General features: G+C 43.1%; 1 protein-coding gene across 1 annotated transcript; it reads right to left on the minus strand.

The window, feature by feature from the left end:
- Nucleotides 1-173: 173 nt before the first annotated feature.
- On the minus strand, nt 174-24,857 carry ppfia3 (PTPRF interacting protein alpha 3). The gene is made up of 31 exons (XM_086132657.1): nt 24,696-24,857; nt 22,784-23,254; nt 20,452-20,553; nt 19,443-19,682; nt 19,314-19,367; nt 18,722-18,850; nt 18,504-18,596; nt 17,409-17,461; nt 17,247-17,340; nt 17,023-17,157; nt 16,306-16,389; nt 16,008-16,139; nt 15,765-15,827; nt 15,602-15,681; nt 15,260-15,422; nt 14,587-14,780; nt 14,146-14,386; nt 13,925-14,058; nt 13,687-13,841; nt 13,493-13,592; nt 13,345-13,426; nt 13,066-13,266; nt 11,530-11,595; nt 11,016-11,042; nt 9,858-10,033; nt 8,445-8,542; nt 7,199-7,374; nt 6,934-7,002; nt 6,564-6,726; nt 3,976-4,041; nt 174-3,195 (listed from the first exon to the last, which is right to left on the minus strand). The coding sequence occupies exons 2-30, from the start codon at nt 23,120-23,122 to the stop codon at nt 3,989-3,991; spliced, it is 3,696 nt and encodes a 1,231-aa protein (XP_085988783.1). The 5' UTR covers nt 23,123-23,254; nt 24,696-24,857; the 3' UTR covers nt 174-3,195; nt 3,976-3,988.
- Nucleotides 24,858-25,543: the final 686 nt, after the last annotated feature.

A 25,543-nucleotide genomic window follows, 5' to 3' on the forward strand; every position in this document is an offset into this window, starting at 1 on the left:
TCATGGACTGGTTTTTTTTTTCCCAAATTTTCTGCAAATTCTCCCCAAATTGCATTGCAATGTTGTTTTCAATTTCAAGCAGAGGTCGTTGTGCATTCTGTCCTGATGAACATATCCACATCATTTGGTGTACTTTTTTTTTAAACTTAGAACATTTAAGAAACGAGAGCCACTTTACTATGATGAGCAGATCCACACAGGATTGCTTTATTCATTTTTTTTTTACATCACCATTTTCATCATTTTTGTTCATTTTCCATATAGGATATCTTCAGTTTGGTATTACGATCACTTTTTAATCATGGAAATTTGCAATCATTGCACGACCTGTCGTCAGAATGGACACGTAACAGCAGCGCTAGTGAGCGGAACGGTCGCCTTCCGATGGGACTCGCAACCATTCGGCCTAGCTCCAAAATGAATGAGCGTTAATGAGAGAGCAGCAACAAGGACGTACATGTACATACATTTATCCAATACATACCTTAAAGAAAAATAAATAGTCATCGTAAAAAAATCAAAAATACAACTGAAAAAAATTTCACACATTTTACAAATTGACCCCCCAACCCCCATTGTTGATGTATCATACATATAGATTTTTTTTAATCTTTTGTTTTTTTTCATTTTGAACCACACCTTGCTATTGTCACTGTTAAGGGCAAAAAAACGAAAATATCTCATCTTGTTTTTTTTCCCTTGTTGTTTTCTTTTTAAAGACATGCATCGTAAACACGGAGGCTAAAGGTTTTGTTTCCTGGGCTTCCTAGTCACTTCTTTTACTCATCCCTTCCCGAGAGTTCTCTTATGGCTTCTATGTGTGTGTGTGTGTGTGTGTAAAATGAGCAGCTTGTGCCTGTCCCTTTTCGTATGTCAGTTCACTTTCTTTGAATCTGTTTAGTCTCTCTGTGGCCCCGCCCGTGATTCATCTTTCACCGTCAGGTTTCCCCAAAGATCTCAACAGAGGAGTCCGCTTTCAACAACTTGCCGAAAACCCCCCAAACACTTTTGAGTTGACGTGCAACGGTTCCTGCAAATGTGGACGCATACAATCGCCCAAAATGCCTCACTTGGAAGAATAATGCAGACTAGTTTATGGATGAATTGATTGATTGTCCACATGGTGTGCGCTCTTCATACAGACATTTCACAAACTTGTCATGACAGCTGTATAATCTGGTCTTTTTCTTTGCCTTTTACTCAGAACAAAATGATTGATTATTAGCCACTGTGTGCACTTTCACAAGGAGACCCGGCATTCCATCAGAGATCAATGGTGGTCTCCAACCACCGGTCCGAGGACAGGTACTGTGCCTCGGCCCAGTTGGGACCGGACCGCACAAAGACAAACCTGCGAGCTGTGAGCAAATTCACTCCATCGGACGTGACGTGTGAAATGTGCGTGACTCTTGCCAATCGGAGTGTTCCTTTTAACCGTGGTTGGAAAGAGGCAGTAAACAGAAAGTAACGGTAATAAATTGACGAAACGTACATTGAAACGCGCAGCTGATGGACAGCCATGACTTCCGAAGATGAAGCTATTTTGAAGTTCCTCTTTGAACAAGTAGCAACCAAGTGATCAAGTGGAAAGCATGAACAAATGCGAGCAGCGTTTGCACAGCCCGCCCACGTAAACATTAGCGGTTTAGTCGCTAATAACTAGCCGGCAGCCACCAGATGAAAGCAGCAATCAATCCTGTCATCTTTTGCAAGTAGCAATGATGCTAACGCCGTGTGTAAAATCACAACTTCAAAAATGATTGTTGACATTATAAGGCGTGTTTATTATTCCTAACTGGTCCATTACAGTACTCAGTAGTTCGCTGTCTTACGTTTGTTTTATTCAACATTTGCTGTGCAGTAGAATAACTGTTTGAAAGGAATGAACGTTAATAAAATGTTGAATTACTCTATAATTATCTGCTGTCAGCAGCAGTGCTTTAAAACTAGCAATTTGAAAGCAATGAAAAAAAAATGGTTACCAGTCCGCAAACAGCAGTTACTTGTCTCAACAGGTCCGTGACACAAAAAAAAAGATAGGGGACCACTGAGATACTGATGATTAAATTTGAATGTCTGATCTGGTGTGCGTACAGGACACAGGTGGACAAATGCCGGATCTACTTAGCGAAGACCGATACCCTCCCTGATTTTACAGATGTCTGTGTGAAAGGGGCTAATGACTTTTTTGAAGACAAAAAAAAAGCCCGTTTTCACAGAGAGATCCCACATAAAACCAAGTAACAAGAATTTTTATGATCGTGTACGGTTTCACACGGCAACAGCATTCCACAATCAGATGATGTCTTCACAACCCGATTCCAACTTTCCATTTCACATAACCTTATCTATGTCCCACCTCTGAACCTACCTCGGAAGATGGGTACCTTTCACGCAGAACACCGACACGGGGAAAAGACGATTTTGATGGGTGAGCTTTTTCGTCATACGGACTCTGTAAAAGGCACAGGTGGCTTAATGTTTAATCTACTCCTGCTGCGTCAGTTTTCCACTTTCACATAGACGCTCGTGAAATTGCCGGGTTGCCTTCAGTACCTTTCATACAGAACTCTGAAAAACCCAGGTTGACAAGGCTACTCCCTGCAAAAGCTGTCGACTGTGAATCGCCAGCATTCCACTATGCTATGATCAGTGTAAAAGGCGCAGGTTGAGAAATCCTGGCTTCTACATTGGCCTCTCTGCACGAAAGAGTCATGAAACAGTAGAACCCGATGTCTGTGTGAATGGACCCCTCCCTCACTCGGAGCCTTTCAAGTCTATTATTATGGGATGCCTTCAAAGAAGGATGGATCGGCTTTCAAGGTGTTCGAGACAAAAGGATGCAGAAGAGCAGCGTGGCTGTGACGTGGTCTGCTGCTCAATGCTCGACATGTTTACTGACCACATCAATTGGGGATGCTCAGACACCCCCCCCCCCCGCTCTTGACGGCAACAAAGGCATTGTAACTCACTCTGTAGAACAATGATTCAAACAAAAAGGGGCCACAGAGAGAGAGAATTTAGGCTTCCTGCTTTGAGAGGAACATTGAGGAATCATTAGGTCACTTTCGTTCGGATCGTGTTACTGCAAAATGCTCGGAGTACAACTAGCCTGAAGTTGAGTGTATTGTGTGGGAGTCCTTCTTTCGAGTCATTCTTCAGTGAGTCGGAGGTTCCCAGTGTGATCGGAGGCCCCTATGGAGAACAACAGTGTGAATTATTTGGTCGAGATCTGACAATATAAGGGTAACTTGGAGAGTTTTGTGTTTTATGGTGAGTCATCAAATTAAAAAGTAAAATTCTTTACAATTTAGCATTGCTTGTTTAATATACTGCACATAAACCAATTAAATCTCTCGGCCAAGTGCATTGAAGGAGACCTGAGGAAAAAAAGGCAGTATTGAACCTAAAATGTCCACTTTGAAGCAGAATGTCAGACTTTGTGTCTTATCAAGCATGGCTACTTGATGCTTTTTTGTGGGTCTACTCATGATCGACATACCTACCAATTTCATATTGCTAAGTCAAACTGGCTTTAAGGGCTGAATTTTCAAAATGGTCCAGTCAAGGAACTTTGTGTTTGAAAAACCTTTGTAAATGGCCCTACAATGGCGTCTTTAACCTCAACTGCCTGATTTGCCATATATTTTCCGGCATGACTTCTTTAGACTTTTTTGTGGGTCTACTCATGAAAGGCATGTCTACCAAATTCCACGTTGCTAAGTCAAACTGGCTTCAGGGGCTGAATTTTTCCCCTAATTCCTAGGGCCAAGTGTTTTGGCTGAAGAAAGTATGGGAAAGCCGTCAAAACGTCAACTTATTTGAAATAACACCACCACCAAAACTAAGCAACTAGCAGCAGGGAAAACTTCAAACCACAACAACACAGAGACATGTGCAAGCCATCTCATCTCACTGTGCTAACAAAAGGGCTCTCAACGCTTTAACGAGCGCATGGGTCGGCCGCTCCCTCACCTCGGTCGCCCCCTCAACACGAATACGTCCTCACGGAGGCGGATTCACCTCGGGCACTGGAGCTGGCTGTGGACGACACACACACAAACACGCACACACACATATGTTACATATAAATAGCACTGACCCTTCCACAGGCATTCCCATTAAGACCTGGAATGGTGAATAAAAAGTCCTCCCGTGTACTTTAGACTGCCTTCACCTTGTCATCACTCCTTCCTTTAAAGAAAGGAACCAAGAATTCCACAGCTGAGATAATGGCACACGAGCATGGAAAGCACATGAAAACACATGGGGTGTCCTTAAAAATGCGCCTACATGATATCCACAATTCCAAGGGTTTAAGATGCGCAATAAAAATTATTTTAAAGAGCATGTAATACTTTTATCATACACTTCTAATGGATGCCCTCAGCTGATGCATACAGTGTGTTAACTTGTTAGCTGCTAATGCTAATTACTCAACTCTCAAGATCTCCTCAACTGTATTTATAGAGCACTTTCAAACAACCACCAATGTATCCAAAGTGCTTCCTGTGTTTTCTTTATAGTTACTCGCTAATTCCTGGTTAGATACAGGAAGATTGCCAGCCATTTGAACTCTGCCATTTTTGTACATTTTCTCAAAATGGACACCTCAACTGATGTGTTGAATGCATAATGAGTTGGTCTCTCAATTGCTATTTAACATCTGAAACCTGGTGAGGAGCTGCAGTTGGTTGTGATTTTAGTACAATTTTCTCAAAATGGAAGCTGGTTACCAACTAGTTGCTAGTTGGGCACAGAAACCCTGCCTGCCATTGCAGCTATATCAATTTTGTTGCTTTTGTCAAAAAGGAAACCTTAATCGATGTGATTAATGTTAACAACTATCTAGCTAGTTGTTTGCTAGTTAGCTCCAGAAACCGAGGTGGTACCGTAGTCGTTAGCTGTCATAGTTTTCTCAAAATGGATGCCTCAACAAATATGGTACTCAATACTATATAACTACAAAGAGCTCGCAAATAGCTCGAGTTAGCTGTGTTTTGTCAAAATTCATGGTAGTTAGTTGATAACTGTTAGGTGGCTATTATTCTATAGACAGCAAAGGAGATTTGAAGTGTTAATTATGTCTGTGTGTGTGTTGCCAACAGACGGATAAATGACTGTTAGAAAATCAGAGTCGTTTGTTTATATTCAAATTTGAGCTCCAATAGCCTATTTCTTTATTATTTTACTTCTGTAATTATTGTTGTCATTACTAATGTTTAATTTACGGTGGTCTATGTTTCGAGTTTCATCTTAAATACCACACTTTGTTACATCTCTGGTTGTTGTTAAAGTGCTCTATAAATAATGTTGAGTCATGTTGGTCATATTTAGTGAATGAGAGGTCTTCCTTTTGTGTTCAGTTCTCACGAACAACAAGAATGTTCCTAGGTCAATATGAGCCGAGCATGTTTGATTATCTAAAAGTGTTGGAAAGAAACAACGACCCACATAAACATGATTTATATCTCATTATCAAGTGCATTGCTCACCATTTCATCATGTCGTTTTTTTCAAGCTAATCTGAACCCGTTTTCATCAAACAGCTGTATTTTCTTACACTATGAGCTGACATTTACATCTCATTAGTAATGCCATGACTAAACATTTACCTGTAGCAGGAGGGTTGAAAAAAAATCATATTGATATTATTATTATTAAGTTTGACTTCTTTCAAACTGAACATGCTCCTGAATGGCATTTTTAGACCTGACCCAACCGTCAAAACGCACTTGCGCTCACATAGATGTGAAAAAAATTTAAAAAACGTTGAAATATAGACACTTTTTTGTTGTTGCACTTCCCGCGGTCCATAAGAATGTGTGTTGTTGCAGGCAGGCATGTTCAGACCAGCCGTGCAGAACATACATTGTGTGTGCGTGAGGGATTAGCAACTCAACAGCAGCAGTGTATACTATCCAGCGACATTCCAGCACAAGAGAAAGTCAGAAATGTGCAAACATGACACTAAGAGATGCACTAAGACTGTAGCATTTAATACAAATGAGATTGTTACCTGTTTTAATACTTTTTCACTGTAGTTTTGATTTTGCATTGTGTCTTAAAAATAGTTAAAAAGTTTAAAAATAAAATAAACTCCCAAAATAAAAACTAACATGAAAAATATAAAAATATTTAAACTACCTATATTTGTAAAATACAATTTTGATTATGTTTGCATTGTTAAATACAAAGAAATATTATGCATTCTAAACCAAGCTTTACAACACATACTAATAAAGATAAATTCAAACCTTCAAATAAAATTGAAGAAAATATACAGTATTTTTAATATAAAATAAATTGTGCTTATGCATCACTTCTTTCCTTAGATTTCCTAAAAATGGGGCCATAAACAAACATAATATACAAAGTACGTGTAAATTTAAATAAAAGTTGACTAACCTTAAAATTTTTTTTTTTAACGCTAAAATTAACAAACAACAAACAATTAATCAGATGAACGTCTTAATTAAATAATGGCGGCTCGAAGCAGCCTCGCCCCCTCTGGCTCGGTAAATCAGAGGCGAGGGTCCGAAAGGCGCGAGACGGGCGCTCACCATCACTCTGGACCTTCCTGAGGGTGACGGAGGGCGTGGCGATGGCAGAGGCACGGAAGTTAGCAGGCAAGGTCTCGGCCGAGTCTGAGGTGACGCCCCGGAGGTCCTTCTCGCGGAACATCTTACGCCACGATGGAGAGCGCGTGAATGTCTTGGTGCCGTCCTGCAACCAAAATACATACTCGGCGTCTTGGTGTGGATGTCTTTGAGTGGTTATTGTGTGCTTGAGAGGGTCTTTTTTGTTTTTGTGAGGTTTTATATTTTGTGTGTGTGTGTGTGTCTTTGTATCTGCAATATTTGTGTATATGTGCGTGTTTTTGTGTGATTATGTTATCAGTCATATGTGTATGGGTTTGTGTGTTTGACGGACCTCATCGGGCCGCCTCTCGGTTCCCATGGAGATGAGGGAATTGTACTCCTGCTCCAGGAGCTGGCGGGCCTGCAGGACATAAGTGATGGCAGCAGCAAAAATAGTCACAAAATAGCATATCTCTCTCTCTCTCTCTCTCTCGCAAAAATAGTCACTAAGTAGTCTCTCTCCCTCTCCCTCTCTGTGTATATCGAAGTTAATGAGAGGCAGCAGCATTAATAGTGGGCAGCACATTTGAAAGCAACCATCCAAGGCACGCACTTACCTGCGTGTTCTGATTGGGTATCTGCAGCAGCAGCGCCAGGTCAGTGTAGTCGAAGGTGTCGTCGAGGGCCAGCAGGGCGCCGTGGACGCCGCTCTCGCGAAGGTTGTCGGCGTACTCTTTCAGGCCCAGCGTCTGCACCCAGCACATCACGCGCTCGTTGGACCAAACCATCACATCTGGGGGAAACAAAAGGGGAAAGTGGCAAAAAGGAAGGAGGTAAGGCTACCTCGGGACACCGTGTAAAATCCTGTTTCTGGGTTTTGTGTGGAAGACAAATATGGAAAAAATGCTGTTGAAAGGGGCTACAGTGAAATCAAATAACCATACATTTATCTTTATGACTGCTTTTTTTGTTTGTTTTTTTCCAATGTCCTGGTCTTGGTTGCCAAGTGGTTTAGTTGTAAAATGATGACAGCACTTAAAGGCAATAAAAGCGGGGACAAACCAAAGACGTGCGATGATTCCCACATGGCCGGAAGCCACTTTCGAAGCAGCAACGTTGTGTGCAATGACGATGTGTGCGATTTTCTGTGGGAAACGCATGCATATATTGACATCCTCAGACATCATCGCAGTCCTGCCAAGACATGCTGCCTCATTATGTGCAGAACCGTGCTACTACAAGTGAGTTGAAATTACAAGATTCCACCAGAGGACCTAATAAAATGGCTGGGGAGTCTTCTCTGAACAATCTCAGAACCGTTGGCAAACAAATGGCCAAACTAAAACCTTCAAAAAAAATTGCAATACTATAATTATAATCCAAGCGCTAAAATGAGAGCCGTCTGAAAACAAATAATTCAGTAATATGAAATATGAGGAAAATATATATTTTCAATCGCAACTGAACCCATTTACCATTCAGCATTCATACCTCAAAACAAACCAAAAATAAAATAAAAAAACTACTTATCCAGTCATATGTAAAAAAAACTTTCAGCTAAGTCACTGGTATCTCAAGGCACTACTGGGCCAGATTTTATGGGCACTTTTACTAAACAGGAGCTGCCTCATGATCAGAAACATTTAACTGCTTCCTTCAACAGGACGTTCAAAATGACTAATGAGCCACACACTGCTTCACCAGAGATTTCTATTTCCATCAAATTTCCATCACACCGCGTGTGAAAGGTGTCACAAATTTCCTTTCACAAGACAATAACACAGCATGAAGAAACAAACGCAGCCTATAAAAAAGGGTAACGAGTGTGAGGGTTACTGGCGGTAGTGGTAGGGGTTGTCTTACCTTTGTTGTGGTGCGCGCTGTCCTCCCGCCGCCTCTCCAGCTCCTTGCGGTCATAGTTGAGGCGCTTCAGGCACATGATGCCATAATGCAAACTCACCCTGCAAGGCCAGAAGGGAGAGGTGAAAGGTGAAGGTGTCAAAGAGATAATTTTGCACCCCTTGACTGGCCCTGTGAGCAGGCTTGGAGACACACACCTGAGACGAGAGGGCTGTCTTGCGAGTGTTAGAGCACCAGAGCTGAAACTACACTTCAACTAATACTACACTATGAGGTGACACAATCTTGGACATTATGGGACACTGTTGGATAAATGCGGGACAGTACAAGGCACTACAGGATAAAATGACACACAGTCAAACATAAGAGGGCAGGCAAGTGGCTTCTTGTATGATGTGTAGAATATTTCTCAAGAATTCAAGCCACAAATCCACTTAAAAAGGGATAGAAAGCAATACCACCCTGGATTTACTGAAGACTCGAGAGTTGTGACGTATCTAACTTCATTGCACTCATTTTACTTCAAAGTCTGTAAACTGCATTACAGTACCTGTATTTCATTTATGGATTAAGATTAAGATATCCTGGTTGTTTCTTAAATCCTACACAATGCTGTGTTTAACATGATGTTTTGTTTTGTTTTTTTATCATGAATACAAGAAGTGCATGCGCGCGCACACACACGCGCACGCACACACACACGCGCGCGCACAAACACACACGCGCACACAAAAGTCATCAAACTCTGAAAATTATTAAAATTAACAACATTTATGACTGACTACATTTACAACAAAAAAAATATCACAATTTTAAAAAATAACCATGATGAAAAATCCCAAATTATTACAAGCCTGCATGAGACACAAAGCGACATGATGGGACAATAAAAAGGACACTGGAATACAATAGGACATAGCAAGACGAAACAGAGACAAAATTGGACACAATTCTAGAAAATGGGACATCATGACATGAACACAATAAGAGACATAATGGTTCATAAGATACAATGGGGACATTATGGGGCACAATCAGACATGAAAAAGATGAAAATTGACGCGATAGGACAACAGTGGATACTCTCGTCAAAAGAACGGGACATACAGTGATTGGACACAACATTATTGGACATTATGGGACACTATCTGTCAAAATGGCGAATAATGGGTCCTGATACGGCATAATAATAGATATTGTCGGAGACGATGGGACCAAATGAGAGCTAAAGGAGCACTACGGGACATGTGGGGAGATAATGGGACATTCTTTAATTTCATGTCGAGAAATGAGGTCGAGCTGTGAGTGTCACCAATGCGGCTCAACAATTTGAACGTAATATCAAACAGAGTTGATCCGAAATTCCACCCCGAGGGACGAGTAATCTAACGCAACTCGCCCATTTTCCTACCTTACCTGTGGAAGCTGTCCACCATCTTGAGTTGCCCTCTCAGCTCCTTCTTGGTCAGGTGGTCCAGCATGCGGGCGTCCACCAGTGACTCCATGAAGTAGCTGCGGTACTGCGGCAAGCCCAGGCTAGGCAGCCAATCGTTGCCCACCCACTCGTGATTCATGTCGCCGTAAGCCAGGATCTAAATGGGGACATTACGTCGTGACCGATGGCCGACAGTCCGGTCGTCTCACTGAAACACGACTTAGAAAAGTATGCTGTGGTTTTTCTTGAATCCAGCCCACTGAGCATTAATTTACATTGGAATTATCTTGTAATATTTGCTGTGTATTAATTTTTCCCTAAATTTGGTAAGAGTGAACACCTGCAAATTTGTGGTTCGGCAAAGATTTTTTTTCAGAATTTATTCCAAAACCGAATCCATTTTTCACTGCTGTTTTACTGTACAAAGGCCAAAGCCATGCCTAATTTAAACATATTTATTTGGCACCATGTGTTGCTGTCTGCCTGAAAGGCATGGAGCACTACACAACCACTTAAATGTTTTAATTCATGTACCGGTACCTGAATCTCATTAAATAATTATCTGATTCATTGTAAATGACAAATATTAGTACCAGTATAATAAAATTTTAGAAACATAAAAAAAAAATTAAACTGAAATGAACTATTTAAAATTTTTTTACTAAAATAATTTTTTTCATAGCGAATTGGCTAACTTATTCTAAAATACTTTTGGAAAATTAATATTAAATGAATGATAAATGATTATTATTGTATTATTGAACGTAACCAAATTTACAAAAATTCAAAAACATTAGTTAAAGTGTTATTAGTTGATAAAATTATTGGCAAATTTATTCTAATAAATTATAAAAAAATGTTTTTAAAATCAGTTTATTTTCTTATTAAAACAAACAATTACCCATTAAATGCAAGAATTAGAATTTAGAATTTCTATTTTATTGAATAGCTGGCTTATTCATTGCAATTAAATTCACTATAAACAGTCAAATAAAAAGTAACAATTATTTATTCTTTTACATATTTTACATCCATATGTAACTTTTCCCCCCCTTTATCTAATAATGACCTGGCTGATGTGCCCATTTTAAAAAGCAAATGTGGTTCATGAGCACACAAGATGGTATGTTTTTCCTCACCTGGTCCCAGCTGAATTCCTTCAGCTCCTGCAAGGCCGAGAGGAGAAGAGGGGGTGGGTAAGAGAGAGAGAGAGAGAGAGAGAGAGAGAGAGAGAGAAAGCGAGGAGGTGGCGGTGGAGGAGGTGGCGAGGAAGAGGAGGAGGAGGAGGAAGGGATGAAGGCAAAGCAGAGGAGCAGCCGGGGGAAGAGGAGGACAAAGGGAGGAAGAGTGTGTTAGTGAACGGGCAATTAGCTGGAAGCGGTTCACAGTGAAACGGCAACCAGAGGGACAAGAAGAAGAAGATGCTCGACACTACGAGACACAACCACAGAAGAAGAAGAAAAGGAGGAGGAGGAAGGAGAATCATCAACATGGATCTTTAAAAAAAATTAATACATTTAAAAATAAATAAATCAGCAAGAAATATTCAAAACTAAACAGCTACAAATAGAAAAACTATTAAAAATACAAATACAATCAAAAATGCAATAGTCAATACCTATTAGGAACAAATAAAGAATGACAGGCACTAACCGGCGGCTTGATTGCTGCGTTCAAGGACTCCATCTCAGCATGGGTCATCCAAACGTTGCTGGTCGACTGCAGCCCAAGGGGAGACAAAAGCAACACAGTGAGATGACAACACTGGATTGCCTTGAAGGACACTTACACATTCTAGCTTTTCTCGAGTTAACTTGCTTGTACCTCAAGACTCAAACAGTAAATACATGCGAGTATGAGTTGGATTTTTATGCCAGTTTCCAAGAGGCACATGATAAAAAAATTGAGTATTTTTGATGTTTTGATTTATGAAACTTTAGATAAGATAAGATATCCTTTATTTGTCCCACACTGGGGAAATTTACAGCCTCCAGCAGCAAGAATGTAGGCAGAAAGAAGAAGAAAAAACAAACACCGTTCAATTAAGTGCAATATAAATACAAAATGGATAAATCGCAGTGCTATTTACAGTTGTTTTCCACATCATTTAATTATTATTAATATTATTGTTGCTATTTTTTATTCAGCAGCCTGACAGCAGTTGGTAGGAACGAGCGTCGGTATCTCTCCTTCTTGCAGCGCGGGTGTAACAGTCTCTGGCTGAAGGAGCTACCTAGTGCTGTCAGGGCGGGCTGGAGAGGGTGGGAGGGACTGTCCATCATAGCTTTTAGCTTAGTTAGCATCCTTCTGTTGCCCACCTCCTCCAGAGTGTCAAGGGAGCAGCCCAGGACAGAGCTGGCCTTCCTGACCAGTCGCTCCAGTCTCTTTCTGTCCCGGGCTGAGATGCTGCCTGGGTTCTCTTTTGGAATTTTTGAAAAAGTACTGTTGGGAAATCAGTGCAGGCTTTTTTTTATATCATTGATGTTGACATTTATTTGTATTCTGCACTATATTATTTTTGTTTTTACTGAATTTGTTTTACTGGAAATTCTGTTTTCCATGGGCATTAATGTGTTTCATCTGTGAACAATTTATTCGTCATTGTGGAGTGGAGCCTTTGTTAACCACCCAACTTGAACAGAATCCTACTAACTTTAAGTCTTCCAACCCGATGCTAACCCCCTAAACCGATTAACCCGAATCCATCATCTCTTGGTTATTCATTTAAGGAACAAAATTATTTTAGAACACTGTTTTGTTTTTAAAGAAAAAAAAAAGTATCTTCAAATCAAGACGTTTATTTTTTTGCCTACAAATCACTACTATTGGTTTGTTGGAGGTCCTTTTGATGCATTAATAACCAATTAAAGTTTTGAAAACAGCTTGAAAACAAAACTATTAACTCTGTTGCATGCTTAACTGTCTGAGAAATACTGTCAGGCTCTGCTGCTTTCCTCACTTTGGGGAGCTGTGCAACATTATGTCGCCTCAAAATTGAAAGTAGTTTGCTTGGATACTTTTGTTAAAAATGGATCGCTGGACTCACTACAGTGTTTTGGTGCAGAAGGAACTGGCAAGCCTTGAAGGAAACTAACTAACAAACTAACCCCCCGAAACTACGAAAGTTGACGTAATTATTCAAAGAATGCTCTGGATGTGGATGTGTGTGCTGCGTTTGCGGAGGCTGACCGAGCGAGTGCTGGCAGGGGCCGAGGGGCTGGTGAGGGAAACCATCTCCTGGATGGCAAGCCTAAGCTTAAGTCGGTGCAGCGGGTTGCTGATGCCGATCTCACGCTGGATCTCCGTGTCCGACAAGTTGGCCATGATGGCGCCGCTCTTCACGTTGGCCCGGCAGGCCGCCACGTACCAGGCGGGCATGCCGACCCACAGCTGGTAGGAAGGAATATTGGCAACAGGGTGAGGCCAAAGAAGACTTAGGAGGGGGGACTTTTAACAAAAATCGAGTACCTCCAGCCATGACACGACAGTGGGACCATCCCAGGATGCGAAGGGCAAACCTTGGCGACACGCTTCTTCTAAAAGCTCGTGCCTGAGTATATGAATATGAAATATGAAGTATGTTTTCTTTTTAAGAAAAGAGAAATATGCCACTCACTTTTTCTTGCTGCGCCGGTCTTTGTCTGCCGGCCCCAAAGTACCAGTTTTGTTCATGCCCATGACGTCTCCGGAGGCCAGGTCTTCAGAAGGCGTTGATGCTGGTGGAGGCACAGGAAGCTGTAAAGTTTCTTTCAAAAATGTTGATGTCAAATTTGTGCATCGGTCACTACTGCACTTACCACACCAACTTACCAAGTGAGGCCGAGCCGTCCCGTCCAGGCTGTCCCATCCTGCCCTTCTCTTTCTTCCCAAAGAGTCGTCCGATAGATGACTTGATGCTCTTCTTCTTGCTGGACTTGTGCAGGGAGTCCTGGCTGCTGTTGGAGCTGCTGCCATCTGCTGACAGGCTAAAGGGAGCGCGGCTGGGTCAGAAGACTTTTAAACCCATGAGTACACATGAGAAAAGCGGAAACGACCCGTCATGTCTTACCTGCGGAACTCACGGGGGTCGTCCAGCAGGGCCCCTGGGTGGGTGAGGGTCATCCTATCCAGGCGCAGGGCCCGCGGCGTGGGCGGGGGTGTGGAGTCGAGGAGGGCCAGGGAGCGCTCGTCATCTCTGTTGTTCTGAAATGTTAAACAGTGCCGCAATAGTATCCCACTGCAGATCATCGGCACAATCAACACAATTGGACTAGCTCATTCCCACTGCACCTGTCTGTCGTTCTCACGGGCCGGCGAGTGGGGCAGGCGCGGGGTGGAGTGTCCCGAGCTGGGCGGCGATGGCGAGGCCAGGGTGGAGGAGGTGATGGAGGATGGGATGAAGCCTCGCCCTGTGCCGTCCCTCCCCAGTGAGGACGGCGGGATGGGCGGACTGTCCAGGGCCACGCTACTGACGCGGCTCTCAATCTCCTCAGCCCGCAGCTCCGTGTTTTCCTTCTCCTCCTGGATCAGCCTGGGAAAGGAGTTTCATTAGCAGAGCTTAGCATGTAGCCTGAAAGTTTAATGAACAGTCAATCCCACCAGGCTTAAATGTTGTGTTCCAAAACTCGGAAAAAGAACAATCGCACCTAAAGAATTTCAATCTCAGGAATCGATTTAGTGTGGTTTAACATGTAGCCTCGAAGCTCAACTCCCTCAAGGCTCCCATCTTACTTGATCTCCTTGTTAATGGCCTCCAGCTGTTCCTGCAGCATGATGGCCAGCGTCTGAACATCCGTCTGCCCGCTGGGTGACAACAGCTCGGACCCGAAGCGATGGTCTCCGTCGTCCTCGTCGTCCGAGCACACCACGTCTACGCCGTGGTTGTAGCTGGACCCCAGCAGCGCCCCCGTCTCCCAGTCTGTGTACTGCAAACACACACATCCACGAATACTGTACCATTAAAACAACATTTCTTTCCCCCTATATTTATGTCATATTTGATTCGAAAGGGAACGCTAAGATGTCAGCCAGTGCAAACGGACACTTTTTATTGCGCTTCCAAGGGCTGATCAATGGTTGGAAATGTATGGGATGACACACTGGCAACCATGTCGTCATTGATTCTGAAATTTGACATTGAGGCTTTCACTTTAGTCAGAACTGTTGGTTTATAATATCTTTTTTTATGCGAACACAAGTGATGTCACAACTTCGACATCAAGATTTTCACTTGAGGCTTTGTGTCGCAATTCTTGATTTTAAAGATTTTTTTTCTACACTCACAAGCGCTGCCCAGTGTGTGGAAGTGTATGGAATAACATACTGTAGTGACAGAGGCTCAATATTTATATAAAGACTCATAGAAATATGCAAGGGAAAACACTGGTTAATTTTCCAAACCCACCTTGGTGGAGTCCTCCCTGGCCGAGCTCCATCGGGCTCGAAGGCTTCGCCTGCCACCCAGGGAGGTGTTCCCGAAGTTGTCCAGGTGAGTGGTGGAGCCCATGGGGAGAGAGCCGCCACCGTGGGAGTACCTCAGCTCCAGAGCGCTGCCGGGCAAAGATCGACTAGAGAGACGGAAAGATGAGATCCCAGATAAGAGAGCGGATGAAAGGTTTCATTATAGTGACCCGTAGGCAGGTATGAAGTCATGCGATGTAACGACAACATGTGAGTGCACAAAAGAATGCAAGTACAGAATGAGTATGACAAGCTAGTAGTGAACGTTTGGATTTTTTTTTCCCACCTGGAATAAGAGCCTCCGGGTCGGGCTCTCAGCTGATCGAGTTCAAGTTGAAGGCGCTCCAGCTCTGCAATGAGCTGGTCCTGATAGGTGGAAGACACGCCAGGTGGTGAGAAAGTTAGCATAAAAATTTGAATGTGAATTTGGAGGGCAGATGTAGCCTCACCTTGTTTGCTAGAAGGTCGTCCTGAATTTTTTTCATGTTGGACAGCTCCTCAGAAAGAGTGTTCTGCAAAGAGGGCAGAGCACAGATTTGATTATTTCATATTGACAACACAATGGCTGATAGCATCACAAAACAGTTTCCACAATGGAATCAGAAAATTCTTATCAACTACCATCGCTAAACTTCACACAATCACTGGATGATAATGATGACGACGACGGTGGTCGGGTCGTGAAGTTTCACCTTCTCCTCCAGGGCGGCCATCCTCTCCTTGAGGTGCAGCTGCAGCCTCTCGTTGGACTCGGACAGCAGCTTGTCCACCGTATCCGAGAGACGTTTATTGTGTTCGTCGTTCATCCTCTCCCGCTGCCTGGCCTTCAGAGCAAGGGAAGCAAAAGGAGGATGAAGGTGCGCTGGGGTAAAAGCATTCATAACAACCCTTGCGTTCCACATGAGATTGCCATCTTTCGCTTTTGAAAATTACAGCACCTTTGTGCGGCGCCACGGTCAAGATGGCGGGGACGAGCCAAGCGTGACTCACCCTCTGCAGCTCCTGGTTCTTCTCCTCCAGTTGTGCCTCCATCTGCCGTAGTCGCTCCTCGAAGTTGCCGTGGCGCTCCTCGGCCTGGAGGAGGAGGAAAAGCAACATGAGGAGGAAGTGGGAGGAGGAAGAGGAGGAGGACAAGGTGGAAGAAGAAGAAGGGGAGGAGGAAGAGTGGGAGAAATAGGACAAGGAGGAGAATAAGGGAGAAAAGGAAAATCAGGCAGAGGAAGAGGAGGAAGTGAAGGAGGCGGAGGAGTAAGAGGAGGAAGATGAGGACGATGATGATGAGAAGCAGGAGGTGGAAAAGGAGGAAGAGGAGGAAGAGGGAAGAGGAAGAGCAGGAAAGGCATCAGCGCGCTATCATGCGTCCATCCTGCCTGGACACGCATCAGGCTAATTTGTGTGCGCTGAAGCTGTTTGGCAGCATGGCTTGTTTCTTTTTGGCAGCCCTCAAAGAAAAAAAAAAGGGATTTCGGGAAACGCCGAAGCTTCTTTCGTGACGTGTCAACTGGCACCACTCGATGTAATAATCGGTTCATTCAAGGCCCTGTTTCAACACACATGTACAGTGCCTGTGCCTTGAAAAACACGCCATCATGTATTTTGGGCATATAATAAAAGAAAGAAACATTTTAATTGAACCCTTTTTCGTCTCCGACATAATCGTTGTCGTTTGAGTACACTGACGTATTTGTGCTGTTGTTGCTTTCGTACCTTGTTGAGGGCGGCTACCCTCTGCGCCAGCTGCGCTTCGATCTCGGGCAGCGTCTCGGCCCTCTGCAGGGTTTGCTGCAGCTTCTGCTTGGCGTCGTCCAGCCGGTCCTGAAGCTGACGGTTCTTCTCCTCACTCTGCCAAGCGACCGCAGCATTTGCGTGGGGCGTTAGCATGTAGCCATGCGTGCTAAGGGCAACTCATCTTCGTTTTTGTCTTGCCCTACCTGGCGGTGGAGAGACTCTTTGCTGGCCAGCTCGTTCTCCAGCTTGTCTTTGATGTCGTGGAGAGACGTCGCCTCCCGCTGGGCGCTCAGGTACCTGCAGGCAGCAGGACGGGCGTCAGAGAGGATAACGAGGAGATAGAAATACAGAAAGATGTACTGCACCTGCGCTCTAGAGTGGTGATTCTCTCCTCCATGTCTTCTCTCTGACATAGAGCCTGAGAGGTTCAAACAAAAACGATGACATCGTCAGTTTTTGGAAGTTATTGTCCAATCAATTGACATATTGCACAGTGGCTACATTCAAGTAGGGTTTCAAGGCTGGGTTAACCCTGGAGAACCCACGGGGTCAAATTTGGCCCCTATAAATTCTGCTACTCAAATGCTGCCCTTAAATCCCAAAGGGTCAGATTTGGCCCTAATCCGAAATTAGGATTAAAGCATTGAATATTTGAAAAAACATATATGTTGGCGTTCAGTGAACATATAGCAGTCATTTAATGGATAATTCATCATTTTCCAAAGAAGAAAAAGGTTCTTGGGTTCTCCGGGGTTAAGGTTTCAAGCCAAGGTTAAGGTTTCATGCCAGGGTTGGAATTTTAAATTAAGACTTGATGAGTTGCTTGGGATTTTAAACAAGCTTTTCAAAATGTATGTTTCAAGACAGGGTTAGAGTGTTGTTGTTTTTTACAAGGGTTAGGGTTTATGTGGTTTACAAGGAAGGGGAAGGGTTTAAAACAAGGGCTGCAAAGTAGGATTTTCAGACATGGTTATGGTTACAAATTGAAACCTGAGTTAAGGTTTTACGACTGGTTTAGGGTTTTAAACAGGTTAAATTAGGGTTAACAGGCAGGATATGGGTTTCAAAGTCGGGTTTTCTGAAATGGTCAGTGCACTAAATTGTTGTTTAAAGCCAGGGGTAAGGGTTTCAAGCCAGGGGTTTAAAATTAAGTTTTATGACTGTCTTAGGTTTTAAACAAGAGTTAGGGATTTACGTTTGAGTTTCAAGGGAGCACAACCGTTTTCAAAGTAGGGTTTTCAGACCCGGTTAGATTTCACATTCTAGTTTCAGCCTGAGTTACGGATCAAAAATCAAAATGAGGGTTTTAAACAAGGGTTAGGGTTCGGTTGAGTGTTTTAAACAAGGTTTCCAAATTGGATTTCAAGCCACGGTCATGGTTTTGAACAAGGGTTAGGGTTTCAAAAAGTGGTCCAAGCACATAAGTGTATCTGAAATGTATTGCTGAAGTGTGACGTGACCTCCTTGACGTCTCGTTGCAGTTTGTGGTTGGCTTCTTCAGATCGCGTCAGTTCTCTCCTGGCAGATGTCAACTGCTCCTCAATCTCGCCAACCTGACAAGTGGCACAAAGATTATATGACTCACTGCAACCGCCACCACCTGGGAGAGGATAGAGTACTTATTTCGACATAGTATAGCGTCCATCCAGTTTGAGTTGTAGTATGGCGTGTGCGGTACCTGTCTGCACATGAGCGCCAGCCTCTCCTTGAGCTGCCCCAACTCAGATCGCTGTCGTTCAATCTCCCCCTCGCGCTGCCGGTCCACCTCGCCATCATCCAAGATGGACGACGGCCCGTTGGGAAGCCGCTGGCACCACAGGAAATAGTTCATGTGATCAGAACAAACAGGAAGGGGCTGAATTGACATCCTATGCAACGACACCTTTAAAACAATTGCTCAATACGTTTGCCACACTCTAATGCTATACAAAAATATTGTGCTGTAAACTTGGGTAGGGGTTCAATACATAGTGAAGGTTTAAAATTAGGACTTCAAACACAAGTTAAAAGTTTGAACTTTTATTTGGCACTTTATTTTCTCCCATTGGGTTTCGAGCCAGAGTTTGGTCTCAAATTAGGGTTTCAAGGCCAAGTTAAAGTTTTGAATGAGATAAATTTTAAGATTAGGGTGTCACGCCTGGGTTCAAATTGGGTTTTTAGGCCTTTAATTAGGTTAATTATACTCAATTGTTGACATTCACATAATTTTATACTGTACCCTATTCACTGATTTTAATTTATTCTATTTTTTGTGCGTAACTTGAACAGACCTCTTTGTCAAGTCCCTGCTGTCGTCGTTTGATTTGCTCGCGTAGAGAGACCACCTACAACAACATTGATAGAACACGTCATGAGTGCCTGCAAGGGTCCGGTTTGTGTCCAGCAGAGGTGGGACCGACTTCCTGTGAGGACGACTGCAGCTCATCCTCCAGCGTGGCCACTCGCTCCAGGGCCACACGCAGCCTCTCGCGGACCTTTTCATCCAGGGCCTTGTGGTGCTCAAACAGGGACTTGAGAGCCTTGAGGACCTCCACCTCGCTGGAGACCCCCGCGGGCGACTGAGCCTGACGCTTCACCACCGTCATCCTCAGGCTGCGCTCATGACGCGACACCAAACACTCCAGGTGCTCCAGAAGCAGCTACGACAACGACACAATGACTCCGTTACGCACTGTGCACGAATCAGTGGTGACTCAAATTGAGATACGAATTCTAATCCACGGCGATTACTAGTCTGAAAAATATGGTACACATCGGTGTTTCTTGAACTTTTGAAATTATCGTCAGCCACTATAACATTATGCACAGTTTGAACATATGCACCGCATCTAATTAATGTTTAAATTAAAATACATTGCACCTGAATAAATGCTTATAAACCAACAAGTTATTAAACATTGAATGTATTTTACTGAAGTTCGATGTCCATTCATCCATCTTTCTTTGTGTGACGTATGCGCACTCACATCCAGGAAAGAGACGCTCTAAAGTAGCCAAGACAGCCTGAAGCCCCAGCGCATGCTTTGATTCCTATTTTCCTTCCCTTCTCGCTCTTCCATTTTTCTCTGTGTGACGGGGTGTACACATAATTAGCTAGGTAGCTAATTACACGTCGCAGGTGCGGCATAACCACTGATGCAAACAAAGCTCAAATTTTTATATATTAGGGGAGAGACGACTCATCCCCAACACTGAAGTGTGTCACTGTCCACCATTTTAGCCCAAACATGTGGAAAACGGAAATGGTAAACGAGTTTAACACTATAAATCTGCAATCATTGACATACTCATGTCAGTAAAATTAACTGTCTTTCCAAATGAAATTCGGTGGGCTACGTTTTTACCGTTATCAATATATGTGAAAATGACCCAAATGTACAATGTATAGAAAATAAGACTTGTACTAACTCGTGTGTTGTTGCGCTCGGCCTTGAGCTCTGCAATCTCCTCCTCCCGTTCCAGCAGCTGCTCCCGGCACAGGTTCAGCTCTTTGGTCAGGACTGCAAATTCCTGCAAAGGACCACAAGAGGGCAGTATTTTATTTGTGGCCTTAATTTTGTGGAATTTTTGGCTTCAATTGTCCTCTCTCTCTCTCACACACTCTCTTATTTTATTTTATTTCTTTTTAGAAAACTACAGGTTACAACTACTAACAATACAATACAATGGGTTTAGCAATAGTTTTAGCCCAAACAGCTTCCTTTTATTTGTAGTTATCTGTGGGACTTTTATGTCCCCCCCCCAAAAATTTTTAAAATGCTTGCAACAAAAATATTTTTATTCCACATGTTGAGACATTTAATGAGAGACGATTTTTTCTTTTCAACATTTTGAGGCCACCTTGTTGTTGAGTACTGTTAAAAACAAATGTTGCAACAAATAAAAAAGTTAAAATAAAAATGTGACAGAATTATCAATTATAAATATGACAATATCAATAAGTATTCTTACACTCTGAAACTAGATATCAAAAGGAAGTCAAACAATTTGTTGAGCCCGAATTATTTTCATTGCACAATAACCCAGACTGTGTGCGAGTGAGTGTGTGTGTGAGTGCGTGAGTGTGTGTGTGTGTGTGCGTGTGCGTGCATGTGTGTGGGTGTGGGTGTCTTTGTATGCGCATGTTCAACATGAAAATGAAGTGCCTGGGGGTGAAAGGGACCAGCGCCTTGACTGACTGGCAGCATTCTAGTTGAATTGTTGTCAAATTGTGCACTTATGTGTAATTTGCTTTAGTGTGATCCGTCGGCAACCATGGCAACTTGTCAACAAAGAGAACAAGCAAGGCATGCCATGAGCACACACGTCACTCGGATTGACCTGAGCTGACGTTAACGCTCGTCCGACATTTTCACATATACGTCTAATTGTGCATGTAATGCAGTCATATCTGTTTGAAACCCGAGTCGCAGCGAAGCGGATGAATACATGCCGAATTTGAAGTAAGGAACCTCTGTTTGAAATTGGATTATGACTAGAAATCTAAAAAAACAACGCAACAAAATCACAAATCACTTAGTCAAAGGAAAAGACATCTGGTCACCCAGGCTAACAACTATTTGGTTTTACCAAAAAAGAGGTTGGTAGAAACTTGAGTCGCATTGGAGTGACTGTATAACTGCCAACTTAAGACATGAAATCACACTTGAGATAGTTATTATGGTTCTATGGAATATAGAGAATGAGTATATTTATATAAAATAAAATTTATAGACATGCCCTTTAAGAGACATATTGTCATCCAGGCTAACAAGCTAGCTAGTTGATCAAAAAAAGAGCGTGTCAGAAGCCTGAATTGCAGTGCAGTGGATGAATACATGCCGACTGAAGTCATGAAATGGCACTCAAACAAGAAATGTACCGGTACATTAAAAAAAAAAAAAAAAAAAAATTCTGATATTGTCCACAAGAAGACATCTGGTCATCCAGGTTAACAAGTAAGCTTATATGCAAAAAAAGAGACAGGTCAGAAATCCACTTCATAGCGACGTAGAAGGAATATATGCTGGCTGAAGTAATAAACATCCCTATTTTTAGGAAAGGAACATAAGTTGGGAAAAAAAATGAGAGGACGGTTGTCTGACAGATGGCCAATTGTGGGCCCAAAAAGATTCTGGGAGAATTTTTGGGCCGAGTTAAAATAAAAAAGCTGGTAGGAAGTCCATCACGTGCTTTCCGTACTCTTCTCGCTAGTTTCTGCGGCCTCCATTTTGTAACATGCGTGACACACCACAAGATGATAATTATTTTCTCCATTGTGGGGCAAATAAAAGTTTTATTATCTTATTTGCGCTGAGTGATTTTTTTTATTTTTATTTTTTTCATATGTTCTCTCTCTCTCTCAGCCAAACTCACAGAGGTTGGGCACAACGGAACTGGACAATCCAAAAACAAAAAAAAAAGTTAATTACTTTACTCAAAAGTCCATTATCTTAAGGCTAATGCCTAATACCAAAAGCCATTGATGGGCTAATAAAACTAGCACCAATGTAGCTGTAGATATGAACTTCTAATCAACTGCTTTTTGAACACAAATGGCGTAGCAATACATGCAGAGAGACAGGATAAAAATACAAATTTCTGTGTATTCTTTACCCTCTCTGAAAAATGATATCACAGCAGCTTTTATAAAAATGATACAAGAAGATATTAATTTTTAAATAAATGTGTATGCGTGAATTAAGCGTTATATGCATTTTTTTGGTCTGGGTAAGGGGGGAGGGAAGGCAATTCTTCCAACCTGTGGCAGCGCGATGGAAAGCTGCCTCTGTAGTGACTCCTTCTCGTGTCCAAGCTCTCGTAGTCGCAGGTGAGCCGTTCCCAGACTGTCTTGGGTCTCCCTCAGACTCTCCAACAGCCTCTCTCGCTCCGTCAGCATATTGACCATCAACGACTCCAGGTTGCCCGTGCTGCCCCCTTCGTCACCACTGTTGCCGCGGGGATCCCGGCTAGCATAGCTGCCCATGCCACCTCCGATACCTCCGCCAAGTCCACTGCCGGATCCCGCCGGCGAGGACGAGCCACCGCCACCTCCGCCGCGGCCGTCCTCTGAGATCGTGGGCATCACCTCACACATCATCTTGAGGCCTGTCTAGGGTTTGCTTGGGAGGGAGGAAGGGGAGAGGTGATCCGGCTGGGTAGAGGGTAAGGTACGGGGGGAGGAAGGCCTCGGACCCCCGGCCCTGGTTTTTCAGCAAGGTCACAGAGAAACCTGGATATGGACAAAAATACACACTCTAGTTTCCAGCATTCCTTATGTTAGGCTTTTAAGTTGTAATAATGAGAAAGACACTATAAGAAAAAAAAGATGAAAAAATGCATTAAAATGAAGGAAAATAAAAATAATATATTTAAGAAGGCTTTGCCTGATGCTCACAGCCTCTTCTCACACACTGAACGAAGCAAACACCTGAGGATCTCTACAACCAGTCGATCGCGATTGACCGGTAGCACTGGTAAAGAATGGAAATCTGGAGCGCTAGGAGAAGCATTTTTAAATGGTGGATGTGAGCTACGATTGTGATGTTCATGTGTGATGTTAACACGCTGCAAAAGTGAGTCCCATGCCTCCGCATTAGGTCTCTATCTACTAAGGTAGGCAGTGAGTTCCTTTTCACAAACTCTTGTATCTACTTTCGTTTGTGTTCGGGGCTGTTATGGCTGTGTCTCATCATGCCATTGGTGCATGGGTAAACACACGTGTGCATGTGTGTATGCGTGCACGTGCAATAACTGGTCAATCTAGGACGTTTGTTATTTAAAAAGTAGATCTTCAGTCAAAGGGTTGGACACACCTGCTCCACATTGAAGGGAAAGATTTGGAGTTTTAGTTTGAAATACATCTTCAGGGAAACCAGACCTTGAAACTCCTTGGCATTGAGATGCCAAAAGGTGGCGCTAAAGTAACACTTGTATTCACTTTTGGCTAAATAGGCGAGTTTTTAAAACAATACCAGAAGATAGATTCACCTAAAATCTGTGAATAAGAAAATAATTCCAAACTGTAAATATGTAGGTGTTGACTCTACACATACTGGAAGGTAGCCAAGCCGAATTGAATTGGGGTCCACCCACTTCTCTGTTTGATGTGTTTAAAAAATATATCTTCATGCAGGAAGTGCTCGCTGAAAGCAGAATATCGCGATAACTCCACTGAGAGCGCGAAGTGGAGGGAAGGGGGGGGGGGCGTGCGTTGTCATAGTGGAGCTCGTGCGTGCGCGCGAAAAGACGTCTCGAATGGCGGCGTTCAGACATCCCCCCCCCCAAAGACAATACTTTGTGAGAAAATGCGGCTAAAGGGTGTTCTTGTTGCCAGGGAGGATCTGGGTGGGGGCTGTGAGTGGGGGGGGGGGGGGGGGGGTCGTCGAACGGTCCCAGACGTGGCGTAACGCTGGGAGGTGTCAATCATCCTGTCGCCTAGACGAAGCCTAATTAAGACATGGGTGACATTTCAAAATGGTGGAAATGGTTATTTGAGCTGAATATGCCAACGTCTGTTCACCCCTCGCCCGCCCATATAAATAGCTGGACGGTAAAACAGCCGCCACCGATGATGATGATGGTGGTGATGATGAGGATGATGATGGTGATGATGATGGTGAAAATGAGGAAGATGATTTCCGGGGCCCGCCGCGGTGGCTTCTCGTTCTTACCTGTGTCATGGTCCAGCAAGGACAGGGACAAAAGGAGGCCCTCCCGCCTCTATCTTGACCGGTGGCGAAGTAGCAGCCAGTTGAGCACGGTTCCAGCCCGGTGAGGTTACTGAGCAGCCCGCTCCACATCCACATCTCCTTCCTCCGAGATGGGAGCGACGGTACCCGGGAGCTGTGTGAAGGCGGACGCTCTGCGCCAAGGCTACATCCGGAGCTGATGTCGCAATAAGAGCACTTGACACATAGGATGAATAAACGCATTTATATTGTCAAATGATTTTGTTTTATGGCTACAAATCCACGTTTTTGAGAGTGAGGTCATGCATGAACTAGTGAACGACTACTAATAGCAATTGCATGTTAGACTTTAAGTATTATTGTAACGTGCAGTACTTTTTTCCCAGTGTGGGACAAATAAAGGATATCTTATCTTTTTCAAATTCAATCCCTTCTAATGTCCGGACCCACTTTTGAGTTGTCTATCCAGCTAATTTCTACCTCTCAAGGAGGAGCCCTTTATGTTTTTACAGTTAATTGCAATTATTCAAGTCACCGGTCACTCCAAAAAATCTCAAAACTCAAAACATTTTTCTAACAAAAATACCCAATTTAAAAATTTTAACACTGTCGAAGTGTGTAAAAGTTTACCTGTCAATGATATGTGAGTGCATGTTTCTTTGAATATAGTTCTATTGATGATTGTTCATCTGCTAATTTAACGAAATACAGGGCCACATTATGTACAACTCACTCAATTATTAAAATAACAATGAATAATCCTTTATACTTTAGCCCTCTTTTTTAAACATATTTAGATTTGAATGAATGCGCTTTATGAATTGAAATAT

The sequence above is a fragment of the Hippocampus guttulatus genome, chromosome 16 (genome assembly GCF_054856545.1).
Source record: "Hippocampus guttulatus isolate MCC_2025c chromosome 16, RoL_Hgut_1.0, whole genome shotgun sequence".
Lineage (NCBI taxonomy): Eukaryota > Metazoa > Chordata > Actinopteri > Syngnathiformes > Syngnathidae > Hippocampus > Hippocampus guttulatus.